At 46.2% G+C, this 14,086-nt stretch overlaps 1 protein-coding gene across 2 annotated transcripts in view; it reads right to left on the reverse strand.

The window, feature by feature from the left end:
* Positions 1-14,086, reverse strand: part of CHTF18 (chromosome transmission fidelity factor 18) — a 36,003-nt gene that overhangs the window by 21,787 nt on the left and 130 nt on the right. Inside the window, exons 2-15 of one of the 2 annotated variants that reach the window (XM_077919190.1) lie at positions 13,839-13,948; positions 11,799-12,062; positions 11,137-11,284; positions 9,194-9,392; positions 8,951-9,040; positions 8,308-8,360; positions 6,808-6,955; positions 5,939-6,151; positions 4,695-4,792; positions 3,737-3,860; positions 3,463-3,608; positions 2,156-2,249; positions 1,512-1,610; positions 731-861 (exon numbers count right to left, since the gene is read on the reverse strand). In XM_077919190.1, coding sequence (XP_077775316.1) covers positions 731-861; positions 1,512-1,610; positions 2,156-2,249; positions 3,463-3,608; positions 3,737-3,860; positions 4,695-4,792; positions 5,939-6,151; positions 6,808-6,955; positions 8,308-8,360; positions 8,951-9,040; positions 9,194-9,392; positions 11,137-11,284; positions 11,799-12,062; positions 13,839-13,929 — 1,898 coding nt within the window. In that variant the 5' untranslated portion in view covers positions 13,930-13,948. Of the gene's footprint in view, positions 1-730; positions 862-1,511; positions 1,611-2,155; positions 2,250-3,462; positions 3,609-3,736; positions 3,861-4,694; positions 4,793-5,938; positions 6,152-6,807; positions 6,956-8,307; positions 8,361-8,950; positions 9,041-9,193; positions 9,393-11,136; positions 11,285-11,798; positions 12,066-13,838; positions 13,949-14,086 lie in introns of both variants that reach the window. The other variant, XM_028705323.2, reaches the window with a different exon arrangement.

Genomic DNA, 14,086 nt, shown 5'->3' on the forward strand with positions numbered 1-14,086 from the left:
AAAAGTAAGTCCATCTTCATGCATTGCATAGTTAAACTGTAGAACTCACTTCTGCAGGAGGCAGCGATGGCCACCAACTAGATGCCTTTAAAAGAGGAGTAGACAAGCCCATGGAGAAGACTATCAATGGCTACAAACCAGGATGGCTGTGCTCTGCCTCCACAATTGGAAGCAGTAATGCTTCTGAATACCAGTTGCTGGAAGCCACAGGAGGAGAGCGTGCTTTTTATAGTTTGGGTTCTCCTTGAGGGTTTCCCCCTGTTATCTGTGTGGCCATTGTGAGGACAGGACACTGGACTAGATGGGCCATTGGCCTGATCCAATGGGCTCCTCTTTGTTAGTTTCTGTTTCCCTCACTGAGCAGCAGCTGCAAGTCATGGGACTGTTTTCATTCCACAGTTCAGTTACTGTTGGGTTCCCACGGGAAAGGGAGACGGGATGTGACGTTTACTGGTTTCCTGTTTCCTTTGTTCTGCCGTTTCTTTGTTGGAGTCGCTCTCTGCTCACAGAGGCAAGATGTACATTTGTGTGTTCTCGGTATAGCTTAGAAATAAAGTTTAGCCATGTAGCCATACCTGCTTCATCCTTTCGTTTGCGGACACTGGGATTATACTCTGCTGGGCTCAAGGCAAGATGAGCCGTATCAGCTCAAGGGCCGGAGCTGAATAAACTAACACTTTTAAGTTCTAAAGGGTCTGCTGAATGAAGCGCAGAAGCTCCCCCTCCTCACCTCTGCACTTTTGGAAGCTGGAAGATCTCCTGCCAGATGGAGAACAGCCCTTTGTTCTGGTCTTTAGAGCCAACCTGCGTGGTCTGCACGGTCCTCGCGTTCAGTTCCTTCTTACCTCGACTGTGCAGGAACTTAAAAAGACAACAAAGGGAGATTTGAGGACATGGAATGGGGTTGACGGGCCTGTCAATTTCAGACTCTCCAAGTTTCCCCTTTTACTAAGCATAATTTCAGTTCTCCACATTTTCACATTGGTTTGCAATATAGCGTTAATGTGGTGCAGTGGTTAATGTTGGAAGAGGACCTGGGAGGGTTCAAATCCCCCTTCGGCCATAAAACTCACCGGATGCTCGTGGGCCAGTCACAAATAATTTTTACGCTTTTATTTATTTTATTTCTCTCTCTCATGAAAATTCCTTGGCATTTTGGTGCAAAGTTCTCCAAATAAACACATTCTTCTATGCAGCTTTGATTACAACACACGTTTTTCTGAAAGCAATTCCCCCTTAACAGTGCACATTTTAATGTGATTTTCACCCAAATATGTGTTTTCATACTCATTTCCCCCTAATATATGCACTTCTGTGCCTTTGTTGTTGTTAATCAAATAGAGAACTGCATCACAAAACTCAGGCAAGTGTGAATTTCAAAGAAGGGCAAAGTTTTGGTTTGTGCATTGATGCTTGAAGTGAGAATGAGGTGGTCGCTCATTAAAATGCAAACAAAATAGAAATTCTCCTCCATCCCTGATAAAAGATGAAAGTGGGGTATGTGAAGTTACCTGCAGGGTGTTAATACAAGAGCGAATGTCATTCTCTGCCTTTTCACACAATGCCAAGAGTGCCCCTGTGTCAGCCTTCATGCCTTGCTTAACGGTGATCTGAAATGCAAAAATATGTATATTAGAGGCAGCTGCACATGTGAACGTTTAATTATTTTATATATATTTAACTAAATTTATTGATTTCATAAAATTAATATACCACTTGTTTTTTTTAAAAAACCTCAAAGCAGTTTGCAGAAAAGATAAAACAATAAAATTAGCACTATGAAAAATTAACCCTTATATTTTAAGACTTTCAAAAAGATAAAATAACAACAGAGTAGAAATAGATTAAAAGTCGAATCAACAAACATATACTACTTAATCAACAAAGACCTACCTAAGCGGTTTACACAAAACTGCGTAAAATATTTATTAAAAATAATAAAACTGAATGGATAATAAAGAAACATAATGAAGAAGTGAGCTAGCTTTACCAAACTTCCCTGGATTGCTTGCCTGGCGGCCATGTTCCTCGCCACAGAAAGAGCCACCAGGCCAGGTGAGTTCTTTAAAGGTTGACACAGGTACAAAGTTCATGCTGCAGGGAAGTATAGTCGCAAGGCAACAGAAGAATAAATTATTTTGAATTTGGGTCTTACTTCGTGCAGCCTCTGGACCAGCCTGGATGGCGCTGTTGAGGGGAAGTTGAGAAGGAAGGCTTGTTGTCTCAGCAGACGCAGAGAAGGGACGTACCTAGAAAAAGAGAAGAGGCAGAGATGTATATTGGCAGGGAAATAACGGAAGGAGTCCTGAGTTAAGCACAGTACAGGGCCTGCCGCTAGAGGCTGAGTTGCAAAAGCTATGGATGGGCCTAACACAGATACTTATGAGATCTGTTCATCACAAAGCATGCTGGGGATTTAGGACATTGCTTTCGGAGTGGAATCCGTTTCATTTGCACCTTCATCTCCAATTTGTTTTTCGAAATAAATTTTATTTGATTTTACAAGTGCAGAGTTATAACAATACAAAATGGCAATATCCATATTGAGAGATTTCTCCTAATCTCCAGACTTCCCACTTTACCCTCCATGGGTCCTATTATAAACCTTTTCAACTGCATATTATTTCATCATCCAAATTTTATGTCTCTGCATTTTGTCCATAAAATCTTCTTGTTACAAGTGTTATTGTAATCCTGCTAATGTTTTCATCAGCTGACAGTGGTCTCTCAAGTAAATTATAAAAAAATTCCCATTCTTTGTTGAAGTTTTGGTCTTCTTGGTTCCTGAGCTTTCAGGTCACTTTTGCCATTTTGGCATAGTCCAACAGTTTAGTTTGCCATTCTTCCTCATCTCTAATTTGTATGTAATACAAGTTTCTGGCTGCCAGTGTGGTGGACAAAAAGGTTCTGAGAGTAGAGTTGGTCAGGGCTGAGGGGAGAGAGGGCTTTTAGTCCAGAAACAGAAGAATACAAAAATCAAAGGGTGGGTGGGAGTGACACAAAAGATACACATGTTCAGGGTTTGAAATCTAATAATGGGATTTTTCAAGTTTCAGCTTTGAAAATTCAGGAGACGTTTCTCCTCAAGATCTGGCAGGCCTAATGTGGGAAATGAAGCTTTTTAGGCCCCTACCGATAAACAGTAACCAGTCAAGATGACCAATGTCATTCCCACAATGCTTTGCTTCAACCTCCGAACAGGTAGTGTGGCTCCCATATGTGAGAATTTATTTATTTGATTACATTTATATCCCACTGTTTTCTCCAAGCTCAAGGTGGTGTATGTGGTTCTTCCCCATCTGAATTAATCTCCACAGCAATCCTGTGAGGTAGGTTGGGCTGAGGGCAGTGACTTGCTCAAGGTCACCCAGTGAGCTTCACAACCCAGTGGGGATTTGAACCCTGGTCTCCCCCAGGTCCTAGTCTGACCCCTATGCCACACTTGCCCAGACAGAATCTTACTGGTCATTGCAGATGCAGATGATTGGCCGCAAAAGGAGCCCCCCTTCTTTTCGCCTCTTCTTGCCGCTTGCCCCGCTGGTACTCCCGCCCGATTCCACCTCTGCTGCTTTACGGTTGATGATGCCCAACAGCACATTGATGGATGCCTGAAGAAGAGAACAGGGCAGAACAGAACAGAAGAGAAGGAAATGTAAATTCTTGGTGGGGAAGGGATGGGGGTCACCTCATGGCCAACACAACACTCTTCACCTTACATGAAGAAATTCTCTCTCACCATAGGAGCCCCGTCAATTTCATCAATAATCAGGCAGTTGGGCTTCTCGTTGGCTCCTAGCACAGACTTCATCTGGGTGGCTGCTTCAATCCTCGTTTTGAAGACATCAGGGCTACGGTCATCGCTGAAACAAAAACCTTGCCTCAGAAAGGTTGGCAGAAGTGCGCCGATGGTGGATAATTGAATTCCACAATTTAACTACGCTCAGCATTAAGAAGTACTTCCTTTTATCTGTCCTGAATCTCCCAACATCTGCTGGATCCAAAGTTGGCCCCTTTTCTGGGGAGGGGCCTGATACAGAACTGCTGGAATTGTCTCCCAGGAGAGCTGCGTTGTGGCACCTTTCGTGCTACTTTAAAATTCCTGCTGAAAACCCAACATTTCAGTGAAGCCTTTGGCTCAGCCTACCACCTCTCATGCCCTACTGTGTAAATCTAATCCGATCACGTGCACCTGAAACCACACACTGCTTCCTTGCCTTGCCTTCTTTTGCTGCTCCTGCTGTCAAATATTAGATTCTGAACTCCTCGAGGCAGGATCTTGTCCTTTTGTTACTCTGCAATAAAGCAGGTGTGGGAAACCTTTGGTTCAGTACAACCTGAACTACAACTCCCATCAGGCCTAGCAAGCATGGCCAATGACCAGGGATGATGGAAGTTGTAGTTCAGGTTGTACTGAACCAAAGGTTCCCCACATATGAAATAAAGGAATACAGCCTGTAAGGTGGCTTAAGCCAAGCCTGTAACTTATGTCATGACTTGCACCCATTTCACAGATGTGACAAGGAAACAACTGAGCCTCCAAAAGGTCACCCACAGGGCCTGGAGGGGACATGAACCTGCATCTAGTACTCTAGTCATAGTGCATTTGTAGTCTTGCAGGGGTTTAGCTTGAATGTACCAGAACTGCAGGTGGCAGGGAACCCAGAGAAAGGCAAAATGTTCCTTGGCTGGCTCACCTGGCATTCATCTCCACTGCGTTGTACCCGGCATGTTTCACAATGACGTGAGCCAAAGTGGTCTTCCCCAGGCCGGGTGGTCCGCACAGGAGGGCAACCTGCAGGCAACAAAGAGAAAAGCCACAATAACATCAAAATCCGGGGCTTTACAGCAAACCTTGCAAGCACTTTTTGCACCTTAAAAGGAAAAAAGGAGTTAGAACATATTCCCCAAACATTTTATCCATGGTAGGGTCAGCCTCAACTTTCACTTTGTTACGACCAGGTGTGGATCTAAGCTCCTATTCCAATTTTTGTAGTGCAAGAGGTTAAGAACAGAAGAACAGCCTGCTGGATCAGGCCAGTGGCCCATCTAGTCCAGAATCCTGTTCTTACAGTGGCCAACTGGATGCCTCTGGGAAACCCACAAGCAGGACCCGGGCACAAGAGTCTCTCCCCTCCTGTGGTTCCAGAAACAGGGATTCAGAAGCATCACTGCCTGAAACCACGAAGGCAGAGCACAGCCATTGTGGTGAGTAGCCCTCAAAAGCCTCCTCCATGAATTTGCCTAATCCTCTTTTAAATCCATCTAGGTTGGTGGCAAATCCTGCCTCCTCTGGGAGCGAGCTCCAGAGTTTAACTCTGTGCTGCATGAAAAGTCCTTTCATTTATCTGCCCTGAATTTCCCAACGTTCAGCATCTCTGGATATCCACAACTTCTAGTGTGGGTTGCGTATGGGATCAGCCTGCACATTCATTTTGCAACTTTTAATCACTGCACTGGCTTTCCATTTTGCATCTGCTCCCTCGGTGGAGAAGGGTATTCCAAAGAGGGGTCACCCCTCTCATTTCCTCCACCCCTAGATTGCAGCTGTTTGCCTTTCTGTAGGAGGACTTTTCTGGGCCTTTCTGGATCTGCCTGCTATGCGTTTACTGTGAGAGGCCAAGGCAGCGTAAACTGGAAACGATTAGGCCAAGCAAACAGCCTCTTGTGGATTTTTGAGGGGATACTTGCTGAGACCTTTTGCAAGTGCCCTAGAAGTTGCCCAGTTGCCTACAGCAGTGTTCCCCAACCTTGGGCCTCCAGCTGTTTTTGGACTACAACTCCCATCATCCCTCGCTAGCAAGACCAGTGGTCAAGGATGATGGGAATTGTAGTCCAAAAACAGCTGGAGGCCCAAGGTTGGGGAACACTGGCCTACAGGATCCACGTGGACAACCCCCTGGCCCCAATGCCCTTCTCCACCTCAGCCAGCCTCCCTCACTTTGTATTTTGGTCGGTTGTGATGGTCCAGCTCGGCCTCCAGGGCCTCCTCTGTCAACTGGGCTTTGCTCTTCCATTTGCTCTGCTGCTCTTTGGGGTGTCTGGATGTCTGGTGAGCCTCGGCGCTTGTCTTGGGCTTCTTGGTGGGCTTCTCCTTCCCAAACACAACCGTGTCCCAAAGCTTGAGCCACTTCAAAAGGCAGCGGTTTGTGTACTGAGGGGGGAGAGAGAAGAGGGTCAGGTCAACCTTTCTCAAATGAGGCAAAACACACAGAAATTTCCAGTCAGCTTCAGAGGCCCTCCTCTGAGTACCCCTTATGATAAAGAGGGCCTTTTTGGTGGTGACCCAACTGCTTATGTTAATTATTATTATTTTCCTTTGTGAGTTGCCTAACATAGGGCAGCCTTTGCACCAAAGCCTCCCGGCAAATTGCAATGAATAAGTAGCAATACTCAGGTAAAATGCCAAAAAGGGGGTTGAGAAGGCATAAAATAGATGGAGACCTGCACATTCTTTCATTAGAAACAAACTGCTTTACACATTCTGTATTGGGGATAGGCCCTGCTTCTGAGAGAACATGCAAACTTCCAATCATATACTATTCCAGAATGTGTTTGGTGGTAAAACTGTGTTACAGGAGCACTACTGAACGATGAAGGAAAACAGTCTCCAATTAAACCTTCTTAGCTTCCACTTTCCCTCCCTCAAGCTTTTCTTTACCACCACAGGGACTAGAAACTTAGAAGGACATCCGGGTTCCCTAGAGGAATTTTATACTCAGTTGCAGCTACTGCACCTCTGCAAGACAGCTGCAAGCTACATGGAGAAATGGTGCCCCCTAAGAGCACCGGTTGATGAGAAACTCTTACATCATCACTGAGCAATTCCATGTAATGCCTGGGAGCGAACCGATCAACCCATAGGGACCCCTGAGCCTCCTCTTCCGCTGCGCCAGACTTCCCTTCTTCCTCACTGGGGGCCGAGGCTTCGATCTGAGTTTCCTCATCCCCAAGACACCTGCAAGAAGGAAGACTTACTTTGAAAGCACTATATTGCTGGGTGGGGAGACTACCTACTGGCAGAGCTCAAAAGCTTCCTGCTCATCTACTAGAACACCTTGCTGCATCAGGCCTCATATAGCATCTAGTCCAGCATCAGTGCCCAACCAGATGCCCCAATAGGAAACCCACAAACAAGATCTGAGCACAAGAGCCCTCTCCCCTCTTGTGGTTTCCAGCAACCACAGAAGCATTGCTGCCTTAGACTGTGGAGGCAGAGCCTAACTCAGAGGTCAGCAACCTTTTTCAGCCGTGGGCCGGTCCACCGTCCCTCAGACCATGTGGTGGGCCGGACTATCTATCTATCATCTCTCTCTCTCTCTCTCTCTCTCTCTCTCTCTCTATCATCTATCTATCTATATTTTTTTTGGGGGGGGGGGGGAGAGAACGAATTCCTATGCCCCACAAATAACCCAGAGATGCATTTTAAATAAAGCACACATTCTACTCATGTAAAAGCACGCTGATTCCCGGACCGTCTGCGGGCCGGATTGAGAAGGCGACTGGGCTGCATCCGGCTCCCAGGCCTTAGTTTGCCTTCCTCTGGCCTAACCATCATGGCCAGTGGCCCTCAAAAGCCTTATCCTCCAAGAATTTGTCCAATTTTCTTTTAAAGCCATCCAAGTTGGTGGCCATCACTGCTTTCTGTGCGAGTGAGTTCCATAGTTGTGCTGAATGAGGTAAAACCTTCTTTTATCTGTTCTGAATCCAAGCAAACTTATATGTCTCTGCCTGTGTATTTATAGCTGTCCAAGGCTGAACTTGCCAATCCAGGAGAAAGAGAGAAAGGGCTCTAGTTGAGTGGTAGAAAGTCCCAGGTTGTGTGTGAAAGCCACTGCCAGTCAGAATAGACAAGCTGGGGGAATATGGCCCTCCAGGGCTTTATCTGGCCCTTGGACTCTCCCTGGGCCACACTCATTGGCAAGTCCTATCCTCCATCCCCTCTTCAAGTGCTCTGGCCTGGCTGTGATATGTCCTTGAGCTCTTGCCAGCCTGGATGGAGGACCACAATGTGAGAGGGCGTACAGAAACCTCAAACACTTCTGCGCAGCTCTAATATAGGCTACTGTACAAAGGTCTCACCATCACTGCTCCACCTACTTTGTCTCTGGTCTCACCCATCACTGGACAGCAGCCCTCAGAATGTTGCCTACCAGCTAATGTGGTCCTTGAAGCGAAGAAATATATAAAAATGCTTCCCACCTTTGTTATAGGTAATACCGATCCATTTCAAGCAATGGCATGACTCGGGATAATTCAGCTTCCTATTACCCTAGAAAAGCCTTTAGGAGGAAGAACCACCAAGCCCACCTGTTCAGAACCTCCGTCAGCTTCTGTGAAGACTCACGGATCTGTCTCCGGCGCTGGAATGAAAAGGAGAACATAAAACTAACAGCAAAAACATTCACGTAGTGGAGGATGATGAGTGTGTGGTTGTGTTGCATGACAGGCATTTCATCTTTCGCTTTTAAGGTTCGTCTTCATTTAAAAGCAAAATCTGAACTGGACGAAGCTATTCTGTATGTCAGGAGCTTGGAACCTGTGGCCCTCTGGATGCGGTGGGACTACAACTTCCATCATCCTGGGCCATTCTGGGAGCTGGAGACCAACGACATAGGGAAAGCCACAGGTTCTTCATTGCTGTTCTACATCCCATTTTGAGCGGGCTATCAGGAGCAAAGTGTTGTCTCATGCTCCACTCCACTGTGGTTTGCTCAAAAGGGGTTTGGCTGATGCATGTGTCTACCAGAAAATGTCAAAAGTCCCAGTTTGGGTTCACATCTCAGCATATTAAACTGACATGCACACAGGTCTCGTGCACTTCCCTTCCCCTTTTTGTTGCACCACAACTGAAGGTTTAATTAACCATAGTTTCTTGTTGCATCTGGACTGGGTAACAACAGTTATCAGGGTTAGAACAAACTAAGGATATGAAACCACAAAAGGACAATACCTCTTCAGTAACTTGTTCCTTTACGTAGGAGAATGGGACGCCCAATAGCTGAAGCGGCCTCTCTCTGTTCCACCCAACCGAGCTGGAGAGCTGCAGAAAGCAGAACAGATTTTCAAGCAAATTAAGTGCCAATCTCGTCAGGAGGATAGAAGGCTGCCCACCTCCCCCTGAGCTTCAGCAGTGAAAGGAAGAGGGTGATGTAGCAAGCTGCAGAAGATCTCTGCTTCTTGGTCCTGCTGGTACCTGCGTTCCCATCCCATCATCCTTCACAACCATGAAGACTCTGGTGCCGTCGGTGGAGGTCACATTGATATAGTCCCCCAGGATGGGCGGTCGCTTGAGGACCTTCCTGCTGTATTTTTCTTCTGGTGGTGTAACATGCAGTGGGAACATGCCGCTCACCCCCGTGCCATCAGGGATCCCAAGTGCTTCGAGGTGAGTCCTTTGAGGTCCAGGAAACACAAGGAGAAGAATCATCAGAGAAGAAGAAGAGTTTGGATTTGATATCCCGCTTTGTCACTACCCTAAGGAGTCTCAAAGCGGCTAACATTCTCCTTTCCCCTCCTCCCCTACAACAAACACTCTGTGAGGTGAGTGGGGCTGAGAGACTTCAAAGAAGTGTGACTGGCCCAAGGTCACCCAGCAGCTGCATGTGGAGGAGCGGGGATGCAAACCCAGTTCCCCTGAGGATTCAACACCATCCTTCAAAACATGACGTCCGAACAGATTTTGGGGAACAAGTACAAGCACTAGACTTGTTTGAAACTTGACTGTGTTCCAGGGTTGCGTTATGCCTAATGCTGACCTGGCACCAGACATGAAGTCCTCAGAGTTGAGGACCTCAAAGTCCTACCAGACCTTGAGGAGCAGGCAGTGCCTCTGAATCCAATGTGGAGGATTCCACTGAAGATCCCTCTGGGTGAAGACCCCTGAAACTGTCAGAGGAGAAGGTGGAGAAGCAACCCGTTTCTCAAGAAGTGCTGGCATCAAGAGCTTTGGGTCCAGGTCAGTGACAATATAGCCTATGTCTATGGATTCAGAGTTGGTCTACTCGTGCGTAAACAATCCCTGACACTCCTTCACTGCTGGCAGCTGAGGCTAGGGTGTGGTCTAGGAGGCTGGCATATATAAAGCCTCCATCTTTAACCTTTCTGTTGCTGGAAACAATACTGGTCTCTCCTCCTTGCTGAACTCCCTATGATATTGACCTGAGGTTGTTTACTGACTACGTTTCTGCATAATGTTTAGGACCCAGACTGATTCTCTGTGCTTTACACATTGGGCTTGTTGAGATTATGATGCACCTTGAACCCTGCTCTCTTAGGCGTTTTGGTAAAAGGCTTTATTCTCTTTTAACTGAGACCTTAACTCCCACCCCTCAGGGCCCCACCTGGAGGACGACAAGCTGGGGAGCCTGTATGTTGCTGGGACTACCCAAATCAGCTTGGCAAATGTTATAAGAAAGCTACAGAGATAGTGCAGGATAGTGCGCACCCCGGAAATGATCTCTTTCAGCTTCTGCCTTCTGGTTATAAAGACTAGGACTAGCTGCCTGAGAAACAGTTTCTATCCAAATACGATTTTGGTTTTAAATGCAGTGTAAGGTAGTCTCTATGGGAGTATATTGTATTTAATTATGGGGTATCAGAGTTTTTAGGGGGGTTAACCAGGCTGGGACAGCAGGCTTGTTGATTTTTGAATGTCTGATGTAGATTTTTTCAATTTCGTTGTTCTGTATGGGACAATGACAATAAAGAGTATCGTATCGTATCATCCTGAGATCCTTGTGTCATAACATGATGGTAACCATGATCATAGGAAGAACCAACGTTACAGTCCGCAAATCACCAAGGAGCCAGCTAAGCCACCAACCCCATGTCATGCTGCATATTTCATACAGTGCCTAGTTTTAGGCACTTGATAAAAGCTAAACAAAAAACAAAAACAAAAAAACCACCCTACTATTTAATCAAGAACCTGGTGCCCTCCAGGCCTGTCGAACTACAACTTCCATAATGTCCGGCCACTGGCTGTGCTGGCTGGGGCTGAATATCTGGAGGGCACCAGGTGGTTGGAGAAGGCTCCTCAATTACTTCAGCAGGGCTAACTGAGATTTTGAAAACTGTGCAATGAGGGCAACATACTGAGTCAACAACGCTCTCCCCCCTTCCCGACAGAATGCTCACCTTTCATCCTGCAGTTCAGAACTGGCACCTGGAGGACAAGGGAGAGATGCTCCATTCTGAAGTGGCTCTTTAATGGCTCGCTCTTCCTCTGTCCCAAAATCCAGCTTCTTCACGACTTCGAATCTCCGTTGGCGCTTTGGCTTTGGAGCTGTCAGACCCAAAATGAGGTGAACAGCTATTACAACAATGTGGGCTATTGGTCTTCAGAGGGATAGCATGCTGCAGCTGGAAGAAAACTGACATGCCAGAAGATCTCATAGAATTGTAGAGTACGAAGGGACCCCTATGGCCATCTAATCCAACCCGCTGCAATGCAGGAACCACAGCTAAAGAGTCCCTGACAGATGGCCCTAGAAAAGACCCTATCGTCCCCACACATTATAGGGACAGTGTGTATAGTGGTTAGTGTTGGACTAGGATCGGGTAGACACAGGCTCAAATCCCCCACTCAACCATGGAATGGTCTTGGGCCAGTAATTGTCCCTCAGCTTGGCCCACCTCACAGGCTTGTGAGGATAGAGTGGAGGACTAACAAAACACTATGCTGTTTTGAGCCCTGCAGAAGAAAAGCAGGATATAAATAAGACGACCTCCTGCCAAGCTGGTATCAAGCACATTAGCACTACTTGCATGAAAAACTCACAGCACACAGCAAAACCTACTATGAGTAGCAGAAGTCTCCTGGAGAAGCTGACTTGGAGAGATTTCTGGCTCCGCTGCAAGGCATTCTCGCTTCCCAGACTTCAGACCAAGATGGTTGACGGGCTCCTCAGAGAGGACCTGGCCTTGAGAAGCCTTTCCCATGCATGGCTGGCTAGTTACAGGACTGGAGCCCTTAACCAAATCCCCGGCAGCGAGGGCCTCTTCAAACGTACGCTTTCTGCTTCGGAACTCGGACACTTTATGGGAGGGTGCCGGATGTGCTTCTTCTGAAAGAAAGGAGTTAAAAACCACAGAGAGCATGACTTTGGCCATACCTGGTAGCGCTGCAGAACTTTTCTTTTTTAAAAAAGAGAAATAGGTCAGATTATCTAACGATCCATTAGGGCTTACAGTGGGGTCCCATACCAGCTCTGTGAGGTAATTTAGAGATGAACTCTGCTAAAAAAGGGCTGCTATAAAATTTGCTATTAACTGTACCAAACCTGGTAGCAATAGCTGTAACCGTTATAGCTTGACTACAGTAGTTCCAAGTATTGGTAACGCAATGATTCTCCAACATCAACTTCGTTGGACTGGTCATGTTGTTTGGATGCCTGATTATCGTCTTCCAAAGCAACTACAGCCGTACCTCTACTTATGTATCCCTCCGGATACATAAACCGGGTTGCGAACGCAGCAACCCCGGAAGTGTATACTTCTGGGTTTTGCCTCGCTCGGATGCACAGAAGCGCTCTATCGCACCACGCGTGTGTGCAGAAGCGGCGCTTCCAGATACAGACTTCAGGTTGTGGACGGACCCCCGGAACAAATTAAGTTTGTATCCAGAGGGTCCACTGTACTCTATTCTGAACTTAAAAATGGAAAGTGTGATGCCGATCAACAAAAGAGATTTAAAGACTCTCTCAAGGCAAATCCAAAAAAATGTAGTACAAACACCAACAACAGGGAAACACTGGCCTGCAAGTGTTCCAATTGGAGAACAGCCTTTACCAAAGGTGTCATGGACCTTGAAGACTCAAACTCAGGACGAAAGGGAGAAATGTGCCGAGAGGAAGGCACATTTGACAAATCCTCACTGTGATTAACTCCTGCTCGGAAACCTATGTCCCCACTGTGGAAAGGACATGTGGATCCAGAATTGGCCTCCACTGTCACTTACGGGCTCACTGTTAAGACCATGTTCATGGAAGACAATCTTTCTCTGCTACGTGTGATCGTCAAAGAAGACTGGTGCTCAAAGATCTGCACTGGCAGACAATTTGCTACTGGGCCAAGTTCAAGATTTTACTATTTGCATATAAAGTCCATTATGGGTTGAGTTGCCCATACTTGAGATTGACTGCACCACTTTGACTGCTTTGATCTGCAGAACTTGCATTTTTAGAAATGTCAGAAAATATCTGTTCCAATTTTACAAGAAGTCTGCCTTTTAGTAGGGCTGCACCTGCACATTGTTTTATGTATCTGTTTAAATAAGTTTTTGCTGATTTTATGGGGTTTTTTTAAAAAAAAGTTTCCTGGATTTTAGTTGCGTTTTAGCCACAATTTTATTATGAACAGTGCTTGGAGCTTTGCTGTTTGTTTATTTATTTATGCAGATCTATAAACCATTTCGCTGATGTAATGATGGGGTTCAAGAACAGAGCGGATGTAATGAGGATAAAATCCTAAATATATTTACTTGGAAGCAAGCCCCACTGAACCTAATGTGATTTACTTCTAAGTGGACATGTACAGTATAGAATTGGTAACTGGGGACAGGTCTGCCTTTCCCCCTCTGCTGAATTTTAGACTGGAACCTCCTCAGGGCCAGGACCTGTCCCCCAAGTATACTGGTGGAGTTCTTTAATACATACTACTGGTGAGTATTTTGGATTGTTTTTACTCTTGGTTATACAGTACTTATGTTCGGTAAATGCAACAGGCGGTCTTGCTGCTGTTGCTGCAAAAAAGCCACAGACCCGCCCCTCCCTCATTTTGGCCTCTCCTTCTCAAGCCCAGAATTCTCTGACCGCCAAGAGAAGCCCATCAGCCCCCACCTTGCAGCTCAGCCAGCGCCTCCAGCTCGTCCGCAAACTGCTCCTCAAATTCATCTTCAATGCCATACAGCTCGTGCTCATCTTCTTCCATATGCAAGATCTCCTCCCTCCTTTGCGAGGCGGACAAAAAAAAAAGAGAAGGAATATATTTCTTTAAAAAGCTCAGTTCCACAAACTCTCTTGCTTTTTTGCTTGATGGTATGCAACGAAAAAGCAACCCCCTGCAAGAAAAAGAAAAAAAAGCAAAC

The sequence above is a fragment of the Podarcis muralis genome, chromosome 14 (genome assembly GCF_964188315.1).
Source record: "Podarcis muralis chromosome 14, rPodMur119.hap1.1, whole genome shotgun sequence".
Classification (NCBI taxonomy): Eukaryota; Metazoa; Chordata; class Lepidosauria; order Squamata; family Lacertidae; genus Podarcis; species Podarcis muralis.